Genomic DNA, 24006 nt, shown 5'->3' on the forward strand with positions numbered 1-24006 from the left:
GCTAGACATTTTGCCAAAAAAGGGTCATTTTCACTGCGAAATTGAGGTGTGACCACGTTGCGTTTTGCACCGTTTCCTGTCACGGGCACTAGGCCGACCCACACAAGTGAGGTACCGTTTTTCTCATAAGATTTTGGGGAACGCAGGGTGGGTGGAAATTTGTGGATCCACGCAGATTCCGGAACTTTCCACCACAGAAATGTGGGAAAATGTGTTTTTTTGTCAATTTTATAGGTTTGCAAGGGATTCTGGGTAACAGACCCTGGTGGGAGGCAGTCAAGTCACCCCATCCTGGATTCCCCTGGGTGTCTAGTTTTCAAAAATGTATAGGCTTGCTAGGTTTCCCAAGGTGCCCGCAGAGCTAGGGTTCAAAAACTACAGCTAGACATATTTTCTCAAAAAAGGGTAATTTTTCACTGCGAAATTGAGGTGTGACCACGTTGCGTTTTGCACCGTTTCCTGTCACGGGCACTAGGCCGACCCACACAAGTGAGGTACCGTTTTTCTCATAAGATTTTGGGGAACGCAGGGTGGGTGGAAATTTGTGGATCCACGCAGATTCCGGAACTTTCCACCACAGAAATGTGGGGAAAATGTGTTTTTTTGATAATTGTTTAGGTTTGCAAGGGATTCTGGGTAACAGACCCTGGTGGGAGGCAGTCAAGTCACCCCATCCTGGATTCCCCTGGGTGTCTAGTTTTCAAAAATGTATAGGTTTGCTAGGTTTCCCAAGGTGCCCGCAGAGCTAGGGTTCAAAAACTAGAGCTAGGCACTTTGCCAAAAAAGGGTACATTTTCACTGGGACATTTAGTTGTGACCACATTGCGTTTTGCGCCGTTTCCTGTCGCGGGCACTATGCCTACCCACACAAGTGAGGTACCATTTTTATTGGGAAACTTAGGGTAATTCAGATTTGTAACGGAACTGTTATTATCTATTGACTTTCGATGCTTTTCTGCCTTCCAAATGAAAGATTTTGTGTAAAAAAGAAGTCACTCTAAAAAATTACTGATAATTCTCATGCTAGTATGAGTATTTCCAATTTCAGAAATGTGCAAATATCTACTGTTTCTAAACTCTATATTTTGTTCCCATTTCAGAAATACATAGGTGTCTTTCATACCGATTTTTCCATGTACACATTTTTACAGAATAATTACTATATACCCGGTACATAATAAAAAACCATTGCAAGTTGCTGCTCAGTTTTTGGCTCTGGGTTCGTCGGGTTCTTGGTGAACCTACAAGTCCTATATATCCCCACAACTAGTAATGTCCAGCGGATGTAATGGTATATTGCTTTCAAAGAGCTGTCATAATTAGAAGAAGTTACAGGTGAAAACATTGACACAAAAGGCTGGTTTTTTCAACTAATTTTCAATTTATCCTATATTTAACTGTTAGTTTCTATAAAAAAACCTTGATGGATCACACAAATGACCCCTTGCTGAATTCAGAATTTGGTCTTCTTCTCGAAAATGTATAGCTTTCCAGGATCCATTATTGCTTTTGTACCCATTTCGGCCATTAACTGGAAGGAGGTCCAAAGCACAAAAAATAGCAAAATTAGGCTATGTCCCAGAAAAATGCAAAAACTGTGTAAAAAATGCTGGGTTTCTGACAAAAGTCTGGTATCCCCGAAAAGCTGGGGAAATGGTGATTTCAACTCCACAAACCCTTTTTTGATAACATTTGCAGGGAAAAACCCAGATGCTTTCATTTGCAGCCCGTTTTTCCCATTTTTCCGCAAAAAAACAAAATGTTGCTGTATTTTGCTCATTTCTGTGACCCTTCTAGGAGAATCCACAAACCCTGAGTACCTTTAGAATCCCCATGATGTTGGAAGAAAAGGACGCAAATTTGGCGTGGATACCTTATGTGGTCAAAAAGTTACAGGGGCCTCAGCGCGCACGACCCCAAATAGCCAAAAAAGGGCGTGGCACAGGAGGGGAAAAGGCCTGGCAGCGAAGGGGTTAAAAGACTGGATTGGTGAGAATCATTGTTTATGTTTGGCAATTGAGCTTGCATGCCTCCTCCCACCCTCACAGCAGGAGCAGGTGATACTTTCAGGAAGGGGCTAGCTGGATATAATAATGTCTGGACAAAATGCAAACACATTGGATGTGTTCCCACAAACATGCTAAAACTCAGTGAGATTTCCACTTGGGACACTGGTTTTTCTTAATCATATAATGTCATGGTAATTGTCCTAAATGCATGTTGTTTGACCAGAACACTGGAAAGGGATGGTCTATGGGTAATCTAGCAGATAATAATCCATGGATCACTTATGCACCTGAAGTCACATAAAGGGTATTCTATTGTTTGCCCGTCCCAGCAATCTAGATATCATGCGATTAGTCTGATGCATGAGTGAAATATATGTGGCCATTTACTTGACTTGTTATGACAGTGCTTGATACAAGCCCCATAGTTCGCGAAACAGTTTGGCTGCACTGCTGTAGAATACTTAGCATGCTTAACTTGGATTAATTGACCCTAGAAATACCACATTATTTATATGGCAGAGTAGTGTTCAACTTGAATAATACTGTACATACCAGAAGCCAATTGATTGAAGCTGAGTATTAGATTGGATAAATTCATTACAATAAATCAAAAAAAATGTGCTTAAATTGCTAAATGGGCCTCTTTTGTGTTTGTTTATAGGTAACCCACTAGTGATATGGGGGGATCCCTTGAACTGTGACTCCTAATGACGGATGCACAACCTGGTGCCAAAGATATTGCTCGGGGGAGACCAGCCGCGGCGTGCCTTACTTTAAAATGGCGGCGGCTGCTGACTCTCACCGAAATTTATAGACTGTCGGGTACATCAATGAGCCTGGTGGCGAAGGAGGCAGAGGACTGAGAGCTGCACGACAGGTGCCACTGGGGCCTGGGGGTGAGCTATGGGGCCAGCGAAGAGCTACATTGTGGGACTCTGGTGCTGTGGATGCCAATTGTGCTATGGCGCGAGCACTGAGGAGGTGAGAGATTGAGCGCGGTATCTAGCAGCAATTGCGGTAAGCCCGGTTGCCGCGCAGTGAAAGGACGCTGTGGGGGTCACTGAACCCCCGCATACGGAGCGAATGCAGAGACTCACGGGCTGAGGAGTGCTCTCCACGTTGAAGTGCTGCAAGGGGTTACAGCAGAGCATAGGCGACTGTTGCGTCCTCACTAACTGAGACGTGCTTGTAGCGTGGGGCCCACGGTGGTGTCTGCCGGTGATCCGGTCGTGGCGGCTGCGATCCCCACGCCGGACTACATTGTGGGGCCTCGGTGGACAGTAAAAGGCCCGTGCCAGGAACAGCGGGAAACGCTGATTGCCCACGGACCAGTGTTGTACTGCGGTGGAGGTAAGGAGGCTTAGCTGCTGTATCGTGCAGGCCCATACTGCAGTGATCTGGCCCGGCGGTACTTGGTGTGCGTGAGCGGACGGCTGACTCTCTTACTGCCCTGTTATTGAACCACAATGTGGCTGGAGAACTACTGACCCCATAGTCTCTCAAACTACCTGGCTACTGATCCGTGGAAGGTCCAGGGGTCTGCCACTTGACTCGGGGACATTTAACAGGGGGTGATCCCCTGATAACAGCTTCACCCTCCCTCACCTGTGGAGTGACAGCTAACATCGGGACTTCTTTTGGGCGGAAGTGTGCATTCATGAGTGCCCATTTTGTATGTTTATGGCCTGTTGCTATAATTAGACTACCATGTCGTCCTCCTACCGCCGATCCCGATGATGGCGCCCCCTTCCCTGATATGGAGGATCTGCTGAGCATGGAAATATAAATGGGCCTGCTCCCTCCACAAACTATGGTGGCCATCTTTGAGTGGTCATTCACTTTACCTATACTCACACTCCTGGTCCCTGCTATGTTTGCCCAATATCACATACTGGGTGAGGTCGCCTATCTTCAAAATGGCACCAGTCAGGCGAATGTAGGTCTATACCCTGTGTGGTCCCCAAAGGTGAGTAGAGGGGCTGACTGGACATCTGACATTGTTTTCTTCGTCATCTTGTTTTTCTATGTTTATTAAATACACTAGCAATGGATCTAACTGTAATATAACTGCAATTGATTTAATGCTGTAACATGCCTTAATCCTCATGTAAAGCACTCTAATACCTCCTGGTCTAGCCTGGACATCCTTGTCTCTTCGCTGTGTCTCCTAACCCCTCCCCACCTCTAGCCTCCTTCATTCTTTGCTTACCTCCCCTATTCCTTCCCTCTCTCCCCTGAGTCCCTTTCCCCCTACCTGCTTTGTTTATCCTCGTGCCTATGCTCAGCTCAATCTCCCTCCCCGTCAACCTTTTACATTATCCCCTTACCCTTCTACACGCCTTGAACAAATGGATGTAACTCGTAATTGACGTACCTTCTGTAATAATGTGTAATTTGTAACCTATGCAACCCTACCAGCCCGACTCCCTATTATGGCCCCCTCTAGTATGCCCTTGTCCAAAACACTCCTACTCCCCTTGTTGGGGATGGATCCAGCATTTTTGCCCTGGAGTCTCAGAGACCCTTCTGAGAGAGTCCACTGTGACAAGGAAGTCTCACATAGTGGAGGTCTGGGATTGATCCCCTTACCACTGGAAACCGTCTCCTACCCTGCCGGAAGTCGGATACTGTGTTCACGCTGGGTTTTCTACCCGCTCCCCTCCTCCTCCCTCCTTCATTCTTCTAAGTGTGCCCATGACCAAAGCACTCCTCTCCCCTTGTTGGGGAGGGATCCAGCATCTATGTCCTGGAGTCTCAGCGACCCCGCTGAGAGAGTCCACCGTGACAAGGGAATCACACTAAATGAAAGACTGGGAATGATTCCTTTACCACGGGGAGCCGTCTCCCACCCAGCTGGACATCAGACACAGTTACTTCCTCGTCTCCTCGCTGTGTCTCCTACCCCCTCACCCCTTCCCTCCTTCATTCTTTGCTTGCCTCCCCCATTTCTTTCCTCTATCCTCTGAATCTCTCTCCCCCTACTTGCTCTGTTTTTCCTTGTACCAATTCTGCGCTTAATTTCCCTCCCTGTCGCCCTTTTACATTACCCCTTACCCTCTACATGCCTTGAACCAACGGATGTAACTTGTAATTGACGTACCTTCTGTAACAATGTGTAAATTGTAACCTATGTAACTCCTCAAGTAAAGCGTTCTGATACCTCCGGGTCTAGCCAGCTCTATATAAAACTCAAGTAAATAAATAAATAAATAGGGTTACAAACGTAAACATAAGGATGCCCTAGCTCTACATGTTTGTATTATAAATAAAGAAATACTGTTATTTGTTAACAAACTTTGGAATAAGGATATTGAGACCAGGGGTCCTATCTAAAGAATTGTTTTTATTCTGTACATAGTCACATTTTGCACCTAGTTTATGGACTGCACCATCTGCACTAGTGTCACTGTGAAAAGTATATTTGTCGCACCTATATGATAATTCATGATATAATAAGTTCCTACAAATAATTAATTACTCAAAGGAGGCCTCCTCTTTGTATTGATAACAATGATTGAAAAACAGTGATTTCTTACAGGACACTGTTGATACACACACAAATGGTTTCACAGAAAAGAGTCCGACTGGACAAATGTATTAGAGAAATTGGCTGCAGATGAGGAAAAGGGAGCAACTGCATTAGCTGCAATGGGGATAAAGGCAGCCTAGCCCAGGAGGAGAGAAAGGCTACCTTGCCTGAGGAGGAGGCAAGACCAGCCAAGGCTACGCAGGAGAAAAAGGCTGCAGCTGTCCAGGCTGCTTAAGAACAAAAGGCAACCCTTAATCTAGAGGAGTTAAGGCTGGTAGCAGAGGAGAAAAAGGCAGCTGCAGTCCTGGCAGTTGAGAAAAAGCAAACTGCAGCCAATCTTCCACTGGAGAAATGGAGGTTGGCCTTGGTGGAGTGAACGACTGCATTGGCCTATGAGAGGAGCAAGTACATGAAGGGCTTGAGAATCAGGAGGGCATCACAACTGACTGAGGCTCGTGTCAGTGCTACTTCAGTAGCAAATGGGGTCATGGTTTGGGGAATAGCCTTCATAAACATATGCCTACTCTGGGGAAGGACACTCTGTTGAATCTAAAGGAGTCAGAGCAGTCACAGTACCAACCCACGAAGGACATCCTTATTCAGAAGTTTGATCTAACTCCTGAAAACTATTTTCTGAATGTTAGGGATGCCATAAAGCAGTCACAGAAGTCTTGCAAAAATAATGTTGGGTCTATTAAAGTAATAGATGGTTGGGAGAAGGGCAGCAAAGTAACTGACTATGGTGGGATGTATATTTACTTATTCAGGGAAGCATATTCAGGCACTGTTTCATAGAGTTGAACCCACACTTGATTTATTTCAAGGTCACTGATCTCAGGGAACTCTGAAAAGATGCTCTCCACCAGAGTGTCTAAGACAGTACCAGGGGTGACCAAAAGAAGGACGGATCAGGCCCGACAGAATATTACAAAGGAGAACCCCTTAGGGTAAAAACCTTTTAACATGGAGAATGAGTTCCAGGCTACTTCAGGGAGGCAGCAGGAAGGCTGACGTGGAACCCCAAATGGGGGAAACGCCGTTTGAGAGCAGCAGCCACTTTGACTGCCATCAGTCAAGACACAAGAAGGGATATGTCTCATGCCCAAGTAAGTCATTCTTATCACTCCATAGAGGAGGCTAGTTTAGTGTTAGATGGAGGTGATTCCAAGGAGTAGAAAGTAGAGCATTTCCTAGTGTTACTTTTTTGGGGGGTGGGACATAAAAGGTAAGATGCTGATTCCATTGAGTTCTAGTGAGTACCTCCAGAGAATCATAGTGATTGAGGTCCATGTCATTGCTCTAGGGGTAATTTATGCCAGCTTGACTCTGGTAGGGAAAATTGTTGTTCGTCAAGAACATTGTCTACCGGGAGAAATAAGTAGTGCAAAGAATATACATTGGAGTATGACTTCCTTATGGCCATGGTCTCCCTAGAATGGAGGGGGATATTTGCCCAGAGAAAGGTAGCTATGTGCTTCCACTTGCTCATAGATTGTGTCCTTGACCGGAAGCTACCAAGGGCAGAAGGGAACCAGCGTGAGAGAGCAATCTGGTTACCTTACATCAGGTCGCTGAGGTGGGGGAACACAGGTCTCTGAGGGTACTCACAGTAAGGTTAATATGCAAGGCCCAAGAGAAGAGTAAGCGGTATGAAGCCTGTTTGCCTTTGGTCCATATTTAGCAAGTCATTATCTTTCAGAGAATGTCTGAAATTGTCAATTCATCTAAAAATTACTTTCCTATCACATAAGGTGACAGAGGTCTGCTACAAGATACTCAATACTTACTTTTCAAGGTCTGAGAGCAGACACGTAAAATAAACATGTATCGTGAGTTGACATATTTTCATCATGCTGGTTCATACCGATTATGTCTCAGATTAATGGAAAGTCCCCCAACGTAGACTAACAGTCAGTGGTGAACGCTATAAAAACCCTATAAACTGAGCACTGCATTGGAGAGGACTTTGTACCAGGTTATCACAAGAGGTCTTGCCAGACTGCCGTAGCATCCACTCTTATGCTGAGAGTAGATACAGAGATGATCCTCTCATCTCTGGGCCAAGCTGTTCATGAGCTTTCCTTCTGAGGGGAACACTTTGCTGGCCAAAGTCTGATAACCACATGTGATCTGCTGTGCATAAGTATACAGTTAGCTGGGCCTTATGAAACTCTAGAAGCGAGATAGCTTCTCCATGCTCTCACAGTGAAGAGCATGGAAAAATAAGAAACATTATGATCCTGTTGAAATAAAAGGCTTTTAAATATATATTGTCTTTTCTTAGTACAGTGCTTGGTTGTGCTAGTCTAAAGAACAAAATTGGGTATGAATTATCACTGCATCACTGAACCTTTCACAGGAATTTTAGAAAGCCAGAAAGCACGGACTCCACACCAGCAGGTATGCCCAGTGTGTTGTGTAGGGCTACAATAACCTTGACTCTCCTGCTCAAGTGAAGGTGCACTGAACTAAGTTCAGGCACCGGTGGGTAGTGAAACCAAACCTTGTCGACCGGGGCCAGACACCCTGGAAACATAACAACAGTGGACAACACGAAGACCAGGAATAGTGAGGCCACTTCTGCCCGGGCATTGCTGCTTGCACAACCGTAGAGACATGTAACAAGTGTCCTGGACCAGGCAGACCCCTGCACGATACAGACAGAGTCTGTCATCCATGATTTGGACTATCTTGCCCACACTAAAAGTCCTGGACTGCCAGCTGAGTATTCACTCTCAGGGTACAGGGGCGGAGCCAAAGGACCAGTCTTAGTGTGTCATCCCTGAGATAGTGAAAGTGGAATGAGGGTGCCTGCAGTCTAGGTTTGTAACCCCCTCCCCCACTCCAAAAGTACTGTGAAGTCTTAAGGACCTCAGGGACGTTTCTTAGCCAGTGACTTCAGGAGAGGAGAGTCTACCCAAATGAAGGAATGTCAGGAGTTGCCTGCATTGCCCTCTTGTGAAACTTTCAGGGACCCTTGTGTGACCCTGATGGTCACGGGCAAGAAGAATGTCATAGGCTACATGTCTTACTTTATTCTGGAAGGCATGGCACAGGGATGTGTGATGGCCCAAGGGCTGAGTGTGCTGAAAGAGTCTAGACTGTGTCAAGATAGGTCCCAGGAACCCACACATGACTCTGAGTGAGACCACAGGCTGGGCATGAGGCCCATCCAATGCACTGGATTTGAGTACTTACCTGTGAGTAGATTGCCAGTGACCTTTTGCAGTAAAATTAGAATTGTCATTTTTCTCTGATTGTTGCTTGCCTTGTACATAAAAACAACACCAAGTTGAGGACAAAGAAGTGACACAGGAGTCACCCTAGGACATACAACCTGGTTAGGCATGGTGGTATTGCTTGTATACTGAGATGCATTTATGAGTAGGCCAGTGTTAGCCCTTTCACAGATGAGGTCTGCGGGTGAGCAGAAAGCTTCCCCAAGAAAGCTTAGCAGGTTGAACAGAAAGAGTTGAAAGAACAAAGGGTTGCTTTAGCACAAGCTCATTTGACTTGGAGATGCAATGGATTGTTTCGCCTATTCATTCCCAGGACCTACCTAGGCAGCCAAGCTCCAGACATAGTAGGGGAGAGACTCATTTTGTGTCCTGTCAGGTGAGAGAAGATCTCATCCAAATAGGGTAATCGCTAATGAGCTGAAGTCAGTCCTGCCTGGTGGCCTAATTATTTTATCAAATTGGAAGAGGGACTCCTGGATAATTTTACAGTAAGGTAAAGAGGAAATGTTGTAAAAGAATGTAGAGGGGGTTGTGAGAAAATAGCTATGAATAGGTAGCAGAATTTTACTAATTATTGGCGAGTGCACAGAATTAATCTGGCACCTCAATCACTACCGTTTCAGAACATTCCTGTACCTGGGAAGCTTACAGCTGAAAACAAATACTGTTGGAAGAATGAGAATCAAAACCTCCTGAGACTACTGGAAGGAAAGGACTCGAAGACTACTAACTCCTGCCTTCGAAAGGGTCCTGCTGACCACAGAGGACTGGACCCTGTAGGAGGCCTGGCTGGTGAGTGGTCTGGTGCCTAGAAGACTGCCCACAGGAAGAATGGGGCACAGGACCAACTAGAAAGAACCTACCGAGCAGTTGGAGAAAAGTGGGGCTTAGTCATTTTTGTCAATAAGGTTGCACCCATGTTGACAAGAAAACATGGTTTGTACTGCTCAGAGCAGGGGTGTAACAAAGGCCCCCATAGCCCCCGTTGTGCAGGGGTGGGCCCCCCAGCTGCAGGGTGCCCCCTCAGCACAGTACTGTTGTCTGAGAGCTCCTGATAAAATCCGGAGCAGGGGCCCCTCCATGCACCTTGCAGGGGAAAGGCCCTCAAATTTCGTTACGCAACTGAAATCTGGCTCAGTGGGACTTCACTGTGAAATTATCTGGTCTCGAGGAACCCTGCACAGCTACAGCTTCCAACCATACCCCCACTAAAGGATTTTGATTTCCAGTACAGTGACTAATTCCGAAGATAAAACACTGGAACCGGGTGAGGCAGTAATTCTATCCAACCTGCAAAACAAGCTCGGTGGCTTGGTGTCAAAACCAAAGGATAAGCAAGAGCTCAATGACAATACGACTGACCTTGAGGGACCCTCGTCAGCCCCAGCTGAATTTTGGCCTTTGCCCAGCTGGAAGATTTTGAATTCACTTTCGAGACTCGGTCAGAACCAGGGAAACCGGTTTGATGTATTTTATCCCCACTCTGTTGCAGTCGGCCTGAAATCATATCTATTTCCCGTGATCTATAAAAAGTGACTTTTTATTGACGTTTTACGTTTTCTTGACACTTTTTCCATAAAATGTAAAAAATTCATTCTTGGTTTACCTTAACCTATTTTAATAATCTTGGCTTCTGTTAGCTCATTAAATTTTCTAAATTAGTTTTTGAATTTTGGGGTATGGATATTGTTAGTGCTTGAGCTTAACTTGCACTTCTGTAGGGAATCGTTGCTTTTGTGCCACAGCTATCAGGGGTGTAGCAGAGATTCTCTCTGAGGTACACTTTGACATAACCAGAGTGGATTTATTAAGCCAGTAGGGATACCTCACTTACAAATTTACAAACCCTATTCCTGATAGACACCTAGGAAACTGGTGCAAATCTGAGTGCTTCACAACCTCACTAAGGGTATGCAATGCTATAAAAATGTTACAATACAATACAGAGGGTATATGCTTATTACTATGGTGTGCTTCTCTGCCCCACTTAGGTTGACTCCTCAGAACATGTATGCTGGTTGGTTGTACAATGACCATTCTTATGAAGTGCTCCCTGCCACTTTAGGTTGGACTCCTCAGATACTGTAGCTGGGGTCATAAGGGATGCTCCTCTGCAACTCATGGTTGGACACCACAGAGCACATAGGATGGCTTATCACCTAAAGCCACCCTAGGTTGTTACCTTAGCCACTTCAGGGCGTACTCATTAGAGAACACGACATGGCTGGCTGCATAATGGCCATTCCTGTACGTTGCACCACAGAGCATATATTAAAGTTGGTGGACGATCACACCTCCAAAAATCATAACACTATTGACTCATGGGAAGTTTTATCCTGTTCCATAATTAGTGTTATTTAAACTTTAAAATCCAGACCACTCCAAACATGGCAAATATTGACAAACACACCTCCTTCGAGTCTCACTTTTGGACTACAACCACACTATTGCGAAGCTACAAACCAGCTGTGACATGGTAAAACATAAATATTTCACACTTAGCTTTCTGACCTGTCATACTCTAGCATCTAATGCATTAGCACCCTATCTCCCGCTCTTTTTCACTTACACAATACACACCAAAGTGAAGCCAAAACACAAGATAAACAGCAGATCTCTAGCCCTCGCTCAAGGCATTGAAACAATACCAATATAGGTCACATGACCGACACCCCATTTTCCACCCAGAGCACTCCCATTGAGTAGCATGCTGCCTGCCCTCTAATGTGCATTGGCTCCTCGGCAGCAGTAGTCAGTGTTATGTAAATACAACTGATGAACAATTACGGCAAAATAAAAACATTTTGGACTTTTGTTTCCAGATCTCCTGTTTCATTTTAAATGGTTTACATAACGCGTATAAATATATATTGAGATAACTGTAAAGGCACTCCTACCTATCAGTCATGAGTCGTTATCTATATTTTCTAGAGGAAACCACGTTGTTTTAGCTGTCAATAGTGTGGGGAAATAGTATAATGTTGTTTGGGCGGCGCACAAGTCGGGAGGCGGCTTGAAAAAGTCTTAAGACCACTGTTGGACCGACGTGTTGAAGAACGAGCAAACATTAGCCTGTGACGGAGGAGAAACGAATGGCCTATTTGTAAATAGTGCTCCAGCTGAAACAGGTACCGTCTTCCAGGTCTCAATGGGCTTCGAAAAAGCTCTGGAAAGACAACAGCATCTCAAGAAATCCAATAAAGCGAAAAAATAGTTTAAGCGCAAAGCTAACAGTGTGGAAGTACTGCAAAATCAAAATCGAGTGAGAAGAAGGAACATATTTCTCATGAGACAAATGAAACATAGTTTTACAAATAGGCTCCATGTAAATATCGAGTCGTGAGGAATTTCCGTTTTAATAAAAAATGGCCACCGACAAATTTGCATTTGTCAGCGTTGTGAACTTCCCGCTGTGCAGTTTTTTGCTGTTCCCCGAGCTTGGAAGAAATACATAGAGAATTATATCCGAAGTGACATGCTGTATATAAGACCCCAGGAATATAGGGCCAGATTTATCAAGGTTTTGTGTCATCCTTGCGCTATGCAAGGTGACACAGGGTGACACAAAACCTAGAATGAGATTTACCAATGCCACGCGTGTGTGGCTTGGTAAAATGGTGTCACCCAAGGCAGCGCAAATCACTATCTGAGCTGTGAAGGTTAAGTTATATGGGTGGAGCGTGGGTGTTCCCACTCATCCACCATATGTATTCGGACACATTCCCAGATTTGCTAACACTGGTAGACCTGGGAATGCGTACACCTAGGAATGCGTCAGAATTGCACGCCTTCCCAATAGAGGAGATACAAGGAGTAATATTTTTCTTTCTCTTCATTGTTTCCTTTTTCAACATGTACTGCATTGCTCATTGCTTTCTGCAACACACTTAGAAAGAGGAAAATGCCTCCAAGGATTGTTTTTGTGCAGGAAGGTGTCCCCTCCTCCACAAAAAAGAAGCCTGCTTGTAACACAGGCAAGCTTGCACACAGCACAAGGGTGCCTGCATTGGCACTAGGCTACACTAAGTACGCCAGCCCAAGAAGAGGACAGAAATGCACCATAGCTTGATAGATATGGCTCATTCCTGCCCTCTTCCTGTCCCGCAACACAGCACATCAAGTTGTCTTGCTGTGTTGCGTGACATAATGATAAATCTGGCCATAGTTGCTACAAGCAAAACCAAAACGTCCAGAAGGCTAGGATTTCAGATAAAAAGATGCACTGTTAAAAGCACGCTTGGCTTAACACAAGTGCAACAAACCAAGTAACTAGGATATCAGATTTTGGTGCATGGGACAAAGTAAGAAACTACATTTTATATACTTTGGCCATAAAGACCAAGACAGAAGGGGCAGAACGTATCCAGATGTGGTCCCCGTGCACACTGTGTCACTGGAACCAAGCTATACCTGGCTGATGTGCTTTAACTAGGGCAAAACCAATCCTAGGTTACTTATGTTCTATTTCAGGGAAGACCTGGTTTGGCAGTTTGGTCTGGACTGTTTCTGTTAGAGCAGTCCAGAGTGATTTGTATGTGGCTGGGTCCAAACTGAGGTTGCATGGTGTGCAAAATAAGGATTGCAAGTCCCCAGCAATTTAGAAGCTACTAGGAAAGCGAATTAGTCTCAAAGGGTAGGATTTCAGTTAAAAAGATACACTGTTAGAAGTACACTTAGCTGAACACATGCAACTAACCAATTAACTAGGATATCAGATTTGGGTGCACGGGACAAATAAACTAACTTCATTTTATATGTGTTGGCCACCCAGACCCAGACGGACAGTGCGGAATGGACCTTGTCTACAAATTGGACTCCCTATGATTGACAGGGGGTTGCATTTGAGGCCTACAGAAGACGGGCATTAAAACTTTCAGTGGAAAGCTGAAAACCAAACGCAGCATTTTTGTAGATTCAGAAATATTAGCAAAACTTATGTCACATACGAAGGCCTCGGATTCGATCACATTCCGCGGGGCAGGAGTTTATCAAACATTTTCCCTTCACCTTAACGGCGGCGTGTCTGGAGTTCACGCGCTATCAGAGATCGCGATATACGTGCATTTAGCAACAGGGCACGAGTCTAATGGCAGAATCGATCTCTGAGGCTTTTGGGTTTTTTCCTAGTTAAAAATACAATTTTGAAATCGATGAAGCTCTGCATAGTAGGCTGATTTATGGTTATGAACGGAAGCACTCACCTGTCCATCTCAATATCCATTAACTGTACATGTATAATTGAACAACCTTACCCAGTCTCGGTAATTATTATCTGCTAATCTGCTAACCCCTGCAAAAGAGCCAGGAGACGCTTCACGCCGCGCATTAAATTACTGCTCCGTTCTGTTGATCTTAGCAAGAACTAGCCACAACCGGTCATTGTTTTAGAAAAAAAGGAAACACGATTTGAGCGTTGACTAACAAGTCGCTTTCATTTGGATGTTTGTTCTTATGCGGCGCTTGAAATGGGAATATAGAAGTGTAGGCACTAAGTAACCCCGAGTCCCTGTTTACTACCTAGAGGTGTCTGTGCTCGCCTAATAAAGTTATTGAACTTCTGCTGAGAAGTGGGGGTACTCGCTCTTTTAAAATAAAAAAGTGCAGGCACTCAGTGCCTAACCCGACCTGTCAATTCAAAGCACTGCACTTATGAAGCTTATAAATATGGTAAAGGTGAAGGACAGGATGAGCTGCTTGCCTTCTTCTTTAGTGCAACACATAGCATCATTAGAACAAAAGGACCCGTGCCCACTGCAATCCCTCAATGTAAGCAAAGACCTCCAGATTCTTACAGATGTCCACAATGCAGATATTGGGCATTTTTATTTTTAGACCTTTCAGCCTTAGGGTGGTCCTTCTCCAAACGCTTTGCCTTACTCCTCATTTTTTGCTGATCTTGTTATATCTGGACTTCGGACTTTGCACACTTTACTACTACTGACTAGTGCTAAAGTGCATGTGCTTCCTCCTCAAAACATGGAAACATTGGCTTATCCACAATTGGCTTATTCAGTTTACTTATACGTCCCTAGTAAAGTAGTACTACATATACACAGGGTTGTTAAATTAAATGATACTAGTGGGCTTGCAGCATTTATTTTGCCACCCACTTAAGTAGCCCTTCCCACATGTCTCAGACCTGCCATTGCAGCCTGTGTGTGCAGTTTTTAAACTGCCATTTTGACCTGGCAAAATAAACCTTTTGACACGCCCAAACCTTCATTTTTAATACATATAAGTCACCCCTATGGTAGTCCCTAAACCACCCACAGGGCAGGGTTCAACAAATTTAAAAAGTAGGGCATGTAATTTTAAGTTTTAAGGTAGTGAAAAACATATTTGTTTTCATTTTTTTTCCTAGAGTTTTATATAGCGCGAACTAGACCTGAGACATCGGGTTTCAGAGAGCTTTACATGAGTACCAGATTCATTACAGATGGACATAGTAATTTTTCTTAGGCATGGGGAAATTAAGTGATTTGCCCAGCTTCACAGGATATCGAGCGTCGTTGCTGAGACTCGAACGCGCTTCCCCAGCTTCGAGGTCGACCGCTGTAAGGCTACATCCTATCCCCTAAAAAAATCATTTTGTCACTACTGCAAGGCTTACCTCTCCCATATGATAACATTGGAGTTACCATATTACATTTATTAAGCGGTCATTTCCAAATGGGAGCGGGTTATCAGTTTATTTATTTAGAAAGTCTTATAGAGCGCGAACAAGATCCTTGCGGATATCAGAGCGCTTTAGATAACAAACAACTGTAAGTTTAGACAAACAATAATGTGCAGGTCACCATCATATAATAACATTTCGTGCAAGAGATCATAGGAGGAATAATCAAGGTAATGTATTATATAACAGCCTCTAAAGAACTCGGGCCTGACTAGATGGTACTCATGTAAATTTTACCATGAGCAACGCTTTAACTTCTTTTTTGAACGAAGCGGCAGAGGCATTCAGTCTGGTTTCAGGGGGAAGAGAGTTCCAGATTTTGGGCGCCATCCCTGAGAAGGATCGTCTATTAGTTTTCTTCTTGTTGAACCTTTGTGGTTTCAGTAGAAGTTTTTCAGCATTCCTAGAGGACCTTAGACCACCAGAGATCGTCAGTTTCTGCGCTAGGTAGCTGGGAGTGTTATGATGTAGGGCTTTATGAGTCATGCATGCAACTTTTAGATGGATTCTAGCTTCAAATGGTAGCCAATTCAGGGGTTTTAGGTCAGGGGAGATGTGAGAATTTCTTTTCGAGCCAGTGGTGAGTCTAGCTGCCGCGTTGATAGTCGCTCTTAGTGGGGCTGTAGCAGGTTTTGGGAGGCCACATAAGGAAACACTTCCGTACTCCACATGAGGGATAACTAGAGCTTGTACTGCCACTTTGAAGTCCTCGCATGGCAGGAAGGGTTTCAGCTTCCTCAATGTATTTATCTGGAAATTAGCTCCCTTTGTAGCATTACTGATGTGTTTTTGCATCATAATGTTGCTGTCAAGGGTAATTCCCAAGGATTTTGCTGAGTCCACGATGGTTGGTTGAACGTTGAAAGCGGTAATCTGTTTGATCAGGTCGTGCATTAAAGGGACTTTGACCGGTGGTACTATGAGGAGGAATTCTGTTTTTAGCGTGTTTAGTTTGAAATGATTTTCTGATAACCAAGATTGGGTGTTCCTGAGTGTGGAGTTAAGCATATTAATGTCCTCTAGGGAGTTGAATTTGAGATATAGTTGTGTATCGTCCGCATACATATGGAATTGTACGTTAGATGCCTGCAGAAATTCAGTGAGAGGCTCCATGAACAAGTTAAATAGGGTCGGCGAAAGTGAGGACCCTTGCAGAAACCCTAGTGTTACAGGTGAGGAATTGGAGAACGTGTTGTTGAGCTTGAATTTTTGTGTACGGTTATGGAGGAAGGAGGTAAACCAGTTTAACACTCTGGCTGACAGACCCATTCTATGCTCCAGGAGATCAATTAGTTTCTGGTGTTTGACCGTATCAAAGGCTGAGGAAAGGTCTAGCAGGATGAGTAAGCACGAGCCGTTCTGGTCAAGGATTTGTAACGCATCATCAATAATGTGTGTCATGGCTGATTCTTTGCTGTGACCTGCTCTGAAACCTGATTGGTGTTTATCTAGGAGTTCAAAGTGATCTATGTGATTAATCAGTTGTCGGTGAACACAATTTTCCAGCAGTTTGGCCAGGGTGGGAATATTGGAAATGGGACGATAGTTGTTAAGGTCCGTAGGGTCAGCTGTGGGTTTCTTTAGAATTGGTGAAACTTGACCTACTTTGAGGGAGTCCGGGATGCAGCCTTGTTGAAGTGAGCTGTTAATGAATTTGGTCCAAAGTGGAAGAAGCCAGGGAGCAAGGTCTTTGACTGCATTGGCAGGGAGGGGGTCAATGAGGTGATTGGCCGGTTTCAGGGTGTTGAGAATTTTGCCTAGGGCGTGTTCAGAGTACGTATCAAAGGTGGACCATGCTGCCATTATGTTTGGTGTCTTTGGAACAGTAATGAAATCATCCTCTTCCATGGTAAAGACGGATTTTAAATTACAATTTTGAAAATGTCACTTTTAGAAAATTGGGGCATCATAAAACAAAGTGTTGGATGGATTGCTTTAATTAATCGAAGCCAATCGCGGTCACTCAGGCCACATCCCAATCGATTGTTTTGGTTGAGATTAGTTCAAGCATTCTATCCAGCAGTTTGTTGTTTTTGCATTTGATGCCCTAAGTGCGCTGGATAGGCCCAGACGTATGTCCTGGGTTAATTGTGCCACTGCAACCTTTTACACTTGACTGAAGAGCCCTAAATGGGGCAAAACTAATCCTAGGTTGCTTGTGTTTCGGTTCAAAGAAGTCCAAGCCTGGCAGGTCGGGCTGGACTGTTCCCACAAGGAGCAGGGTTAAAACTGGCTGGGTCCAAACTGAGGTGGCATGGTGGGCAAAAAACAATGGACTGGAATGTAGCCCGAGCGATTGCCATTGGCTGAGGTCACTTCAAACATTTCATCCATCACCTTGCTTGTTTTTGCATTTGATGCCCTAAGTGTGTTGTAGCATTAATTGCTGTTTTTTTTTTTACTGAAAGTTCAACCTTTACTTCCCCACTTAATTTTAACATCACCTTTACTTTACTGCAGTTATTTAATTACACCATTGCCTCTTCCAAAGTTCAAAAAGAGTTTGAAGGCAAGTGTAATTTAGTGTGACTTTGAAAAAATCGCTAAACAAACTATAAATAATGTTTATTAACATTATTAAATATAGTTTTGTTTTATGTATGGTTATTGGGTGTATTTCTTTAATTGAATTGAAAATAAGTTGCTTAAATTTACTTTTAGTGTTAGAATAATGTTTCTTATCGCTTTCAATTTGACACAATTCAGTAACATTTACAGCGACGGTTGGCAAAAAGCATAACTGAATGAAAGTACATTAAAAAATAAACATTTTTATATGAAATGAGGTTGGGTAGAATTCTGGTTAGAATATGTCTGTAGTTATTTTACTTTAGTTCAAATAGCACTTCATTTTACATAATATACATGAATTTGAAACAATTTAAAATATGTAAAGTTATTAATTATTGAGGTTTGGGCATCGGGATTGTAATGAAGTTAGTTTGTAACTTAAATATATGACATGTAGTGTTAGAGCTAGGGTTAGATAGTATTTATTTATTCCGGAGAAGAAAACACTTCATGGGAAGTCATAGAAGGGGAATGGGTGGTTAGTGAGATGCGTTCACTCAAGGGAGTTGCTTTTACATAACAAAAGGTTGATTTTTTAAAGCGCGCGTTCACCCAAGGGTACCTGAATAACAGATGTTGATTGTTACCAAACTCAATGGTACCCATTTTAGTGACCTCAGAAGGATGAAAGTCTGAGTGGACCCCACAGGAATTTGAACCTGAGCCCATGATGTCGAACACAGGCCCCACAGGGAATGCATCAGTCCACATGAGGTGTTACTTTCACTGTTTTTAAATGTAGGTCTTTTTTCTCTTTTTTTGTTATATATTCAAGTCATGTGGCATGCCTAACAAAGTGGCAGAGTTGTGGGTTTTGACCATCTGAGACAACTCACGCTAGTATGACTAGGAGCATTTTAAGGTCTCTGAAAATGGAGGACAGGATGTCCAGTACCATACTGAGACCCACTGTGTCCTTTCCAACAAATAATTAAAATTAGGTCTGTCATAAAATTGTAAAAACGTTGTCACTAAAGGTTCTAAAGTTACTATTTTATGGTGTGAACTCTTGAAAGTTCTTTCCTGTCACTGTTTTCCATAAATTTGAGGCTTCAATCTACCAAAGCCAATCTTTTTCTGAAAACTGTCGAACACGTTTTGTAGGAATATAATTTTCTATTCTAGCTTTTCAATGTATGGATCTGTTGAGTTCCACTTCAAGAAGGCTTCAGAGACTCATTGATTGAGGTAGGAGATTTATTACATATAAGACATCAGAGACCCCAGCCAAACACAGCAACACCAGCCGATAACTGAAATGGAACACTGAAAAATCTGAATCACAACCTAGCAACTAACAATACATTCTAACACATGCAGGAACACAGAGATGTTAGTTATTAAGGCACAGAAAAGTTTTTCCTTTCTTTCTTTTTTCTCTTTCTTAAAACTCTTAAATGCATATGCTTTTGAAAGACTGTTTACATTGTTGAAATTGGTTTCTGGTTTTGAAATTGATAAATTGTTCATATCTTTCTCTTTTATCCACAGTACTTGATTAGAATTGTTTGAACATTACATGTATATTTTATATTTATGCTTTATTTTTATATTATATCAATAAAGCATTCTAAACAACAAAAAAAAGGCACAGAAAAGCACAGGAAGTACAGAATACAACAGGAATGTTTTACAGATTTTAGATAGCGTGAATTTAGCCCATGGGCACTAAAAAGCTTACATGAGCGCCAGATTAGATTACACACCATCAGATTTTTTTTTAATAGGCAAAGGGAAATTAAGGGACTGATTTAGATCCTGGTGGACAGATTCCTCCATCACAACGATTATGGATATCCCGTCCACCTAAATAAAAATCCCATTATATCATTATATTTCAGTGGACTGGATATCTGTCACCGTTGTGACGGAGTAGCTCATCCACTAGGATCTAAATCTGGCCCTCAGTGATCTGTTCAGAATCACAGGATGTTGAGCCGACTCCAGGACTCAAACCAGGCTCCATAGTTTGATGATCTTTCTCCAGTCCCCAGGTAGAAAACTCCCGAAATTAGGCCACATCTCCTTCCCTGCAGCAATAAGTGATTTTATATTGATGTTTTGTAGCTAAAAATGCCGAAAGATTCACGCACGAGGTGTGCTGATTCAACGATGTTTGTTGTGTTGCAGTGATGACGTTATGACCTCCGACGGATCTCTGAGCACAGTAAACTTCTTGCAGTATGGAAATATTGAGAGAAAGTGTTACTCTATAGTATTGATAGATTACTCACAGAATGAAAATTGCAATTTTAAATAACAGTTAGTTATGATGAACATTTTCTTAAATGTTTATAATATATCTCTCACTGGGCGTTTCCATGCAGAATTAACTGCCCCTCAATAAATCCTCTGATTTAAAATGTATTCATAAATAAAAAAGGTTTCAAGGAAATAATTCTAGCAAAAATACGCTGGCTAGATCTATTATCTTCATCTATTATCTTCAGAATTCACTCATCAGTATAGGCCATTGTTGTTTTTGTGAGCTGATAATGTTTAAAGTAGTATTTTACAACTGAAACTAAAATGACAAAATTGTAATTTTAAATTAATATTTTTTTACAAATAAATTACTGTGAAAGGTGATACTAGGTACCTAATATGCCAGGCCCAGCCTACATCTTCATAAAAAACCTACCACGGGTTCTATGCTGAACGGGCCATGCACCTCATTGTAAGTGTTACATCCATAGTTCTGTGTTTCTGTTATCATACCTATATCCTTTTTGTTTAGCAGGGCTGGAGATGATTAAAGGTCCTCATGATTGTGGGTGCAGTCTGTGACATAATACACCCATCCCGACATGAGGGTTTTGCAGCACTCTTTCAGCCGCAGTACATAATTCATGTGACTAGAGTACAAAAATATGACTCCTTCTACACTTTCAATGGTTCTGCAGGGTCTAGTATTGGCCTCCTTACTATGGTTTAAATCTTATTATTCACGTGTGCGTAGCAGAAATATCAAGAAGAGAAGCGTTGCAGTGCTCTGCATGTGGACGTGCTTTGAATATCATAATCAGTAACAATAAACAATCCCCGTAACATACCAACCTCCCTCTCCCCCCCCCCCCCCCCCAGTACTCACTACCAAAAAGACAGAGTGTGTTAGCAGCAGAGGGAATTCAATATTAAGTGTGTAAATGTCTCTCTTTGCCATTTTTGGATGGGGGTTCCATTAATCTGAGAATGTGCAGATATTTGGAGCAGGTGAGCTCCTGAAAGTCTGTGGATGGGAGTGTGAGAAATGGGTGCCATATCTCCCCAACTGAAGCCCTAGAAACAGCTAGGTATGAAGCAATCCTTCCCATCCCTAAAATATACCATAATCTGTGAAGTCACATCTGATAAGTATGTGTACGGAACCCCAATGGGTAAGGATGTTCTGGAGTGCTTCCCCCAGTGCTAGTCCCATTACCTCCCCCTACGGGACTTGAGTGGGAAGTTTAGGGGGTTGGGCAGACGCAAAATCATGTAGGAGGGGAACCTGGATATTTGGGTGTCTAAATGTAGGTCTATTTCGTCTAGAATTTAGTCTAATAGTCAATTAATCAAGGGCAATCCCACAACAGATGGCACAAGGTGCCCGGGGAGCCGTAGCCTCTCCAGCAGACTGGGCTTCGCTCCAGATTTGCCCTGTGGAGGCGTACCAGAGTCAGATACCAGCAAGTGGCTATCTGGGTGGAGGTCTCTATATTTGCAGTGTTACAGGCTGTGTGTCTCACTCTGTAATGAATCTATCCCCATTCATTTGGGGTTAACATTCCGCTTAGTTCCCTCTCCCACCTCCTCTGGCTGGGGATGCTCAATGATTGAGTAGGCTGGCATTGAAAGGCATGCAATTCAGAAAAGAGCCTTTCATCAGTACTTTTGAGCGCAACCATTTTTCGTAAGATGTGATCTGCCTGCCCACTGCAGAAAGGGTAGAATAGTGTAAGAGCCAGTGTATTAGTTGTAAATAATGCATTCTTTCAGTCTCAGGCACATTATATTGTTGAAGCAATTGGGGGAATGTGATTATTATTCCATCCACATCAAAGGAGTGGCCGCCAGAGCAGCATTGTGTCTGTCACCAGACTTCGAAAGCCCCACTCTGCAACTCTGGGGAAATGTCAGCATTGTTGAACAGGGGTTCAGGGGGGAGGGGATGAGGTGAGGCCTCTTCGGGTCACTACTTGTTTCCAAATCTCCATGATTGTTTTAGTGATGGGGGACGCTTGCAAACTCTTTGGCCTAAGAGCTTTCTTGAGGAAGAGTACCTTTCACAAGGACTGTTCTGCTATCATCCTATCTTAGAACAGCCAATGTTTCTCGCATTGGCCTCTGTTCCACCCCCGGAGGTAGCGCATCAGTGCCGATTGAAAATAGTGCTGAAGATTGAGCACACCCAAACTCAAATCCCTTCAAATTCAAGGTCTAGTACTCAACCATACGAATTGGTTCAGTTCTTTCTGCAAAGCGGGAATCATCCCTTACAGGGATTTGACCGGTAGCATCTGGAAGAGATACAGAACTCTCGGCAACCCCGTCATTTTAGGAGATGCAACTCAACTAAGCCAAGAGAGGCGGTGACATTTCCAACTATTTAAGATCCCCTGATACGGGATTGATGTGTGGGTCTACTGTATAGGGAATTGGGCCTTAAGGTGGGCCAAGTGACTATAGGATATCGATAGGGGGAAGGTCTGTGCATTATGTTATGTTATGTTATGTTACCTGTTTTGTAGAGCGCAAACAGCTGCCCCAGCGACGGGGCGTCCCGGCGCTAGAACCGTAACACAATCAGCTGGCAACGAAAGAGGGACCTACGGGGAGGGAAAGAGATGGGTTTTGATCGATCTGCGGAAAGCTAGCAGATTATCCATGCAACGGATGTGGAGAGGGAGGTAGTTCCACAACTTGGCCCCCAGTAGTTTGAAAGAGCGCCCTCCGATGCGACAGAACTTCGTATGGGGTATCAAGGCTAGATGTTGCCCCATCGACCGGAGATTCCGTTTGGGATTATAGGGGGTCAGCAATGAACGGAGGAGCTCTGGACCTTCGTTCTTCAAGATTTTAAAGGCAAATATGAGGGCCTTGAACTGGACGCGGGCTTCCATGGGCAGCCAATGTAATCTGTAAATGGTCGCTCTCACTGAGCACCTTCTTGGAAGACCTACTATAGCTCTTGCCGCCGAATTCTGGATTCGTTGGAATCTTTTTATCTCAGCTTTGTTTGCTCCTAGCAGCAGGACACTCGCGTAGTCCAGTCTGGACAAGATGGTAGACTGTACGATGAGTTGTCGTGTCTTGGAGTCGAAGTAGCCTAAGATGGGGTAGAGCCTTCTCAGTAGGCCAATGCAAGTTGCGGCAACTTTTTGGGTGTGCGACTGGAAGCTAAGGGTCGAGTCCAGCCATACTCCTAGATTTTTTACTAAATTTTTTGGAGGGGGTGCTGGGCCCAGCGATTGGGGCCACCAGAGATCGTTCCAGTTGTTGCTGTTTTTCCCCATTATCAGCACCTCGGTTTTGCCACCGTTAAGTTGGAGGCAGTTTGCTGTCATCCATTTGGCGACAGCAGTCAGTCCATCCCTGAAGTTGGTGGCATCAGGAGAGGGGGCCTCACTAAGGCTGATGACCAACTGAGTGTCGTCAGCGTACGACACCATTGTGAGGCCCCATGTCTTAGCAACCTCCGCCAAGGGTTGCATATATAGGTTAAACAGGGAGGGACTGAGAGCAGAGCCCTGTGGGACTCCTTGTCCTATATCTTGGGGTTGAGAGATAAACGGAGGGGCAGATACCCTGAATGATCTGTTGGTTAAAAATGAACGAAACCATTGAAGCGCCGAGTCTACGATTCCTATATTTTCCAAGCGTTTTAGTAGAATGGCATGGGAGACCGTATCAAAGGCCGCGCTGAGATCGAGCAGTATCAGCGCGGCACTTTTGCCGGTGTCCATAATTTCCCGTAAGCTTTCCGTGGAGGTGAGGAGCGCG

The 24006-nt window shown here is 43.8% G+C and overlaps 1 protein-coding gene across 3 annotated transcripts in view; it reads right to left on the reverse strand.

Moving 5' to 3' along the window:
• LOC146831152 (uncharacterized) overlaps window positions 1-24006 on the reverse strand; it is a 1851363-nt gene that overhangs the window by 700133 nt on the left and 1127224 nt on the right. Inside the window, exon 31 of one of the 3 annotated variants that reach the window (XM_085605391.1) lies at window positions 20088-20199. The exons of the other annotated variants lie outside the window; for them this stretch is intronic. Within the exon in view, the coding sequence (XP_085461517.1) occupies window positions 20163-20199 (37 nt within the window). The 3' untranslated portion in view covers window positions 20088-20162. Of the gene's footprint in view, window positions 1-20087; window positions 20200-24006 lie in introns of those variants that run through there. 3 annotated transcript variants of the gene reach the window in all.

The sequence above is a fragment of the Triturus cristatus genome, chromosome 5_1 (genome assembly GCF_964204655.1).
Source record: "Triturus cristatus chromosome 5_1, aTriCri1.1, whole genome shotgun sequence".
NCBI lineage: Eukaryota > Metazoa > Chordata > Amphibia > Caudata > Salamandridae > Triturus > Triturus cristatus.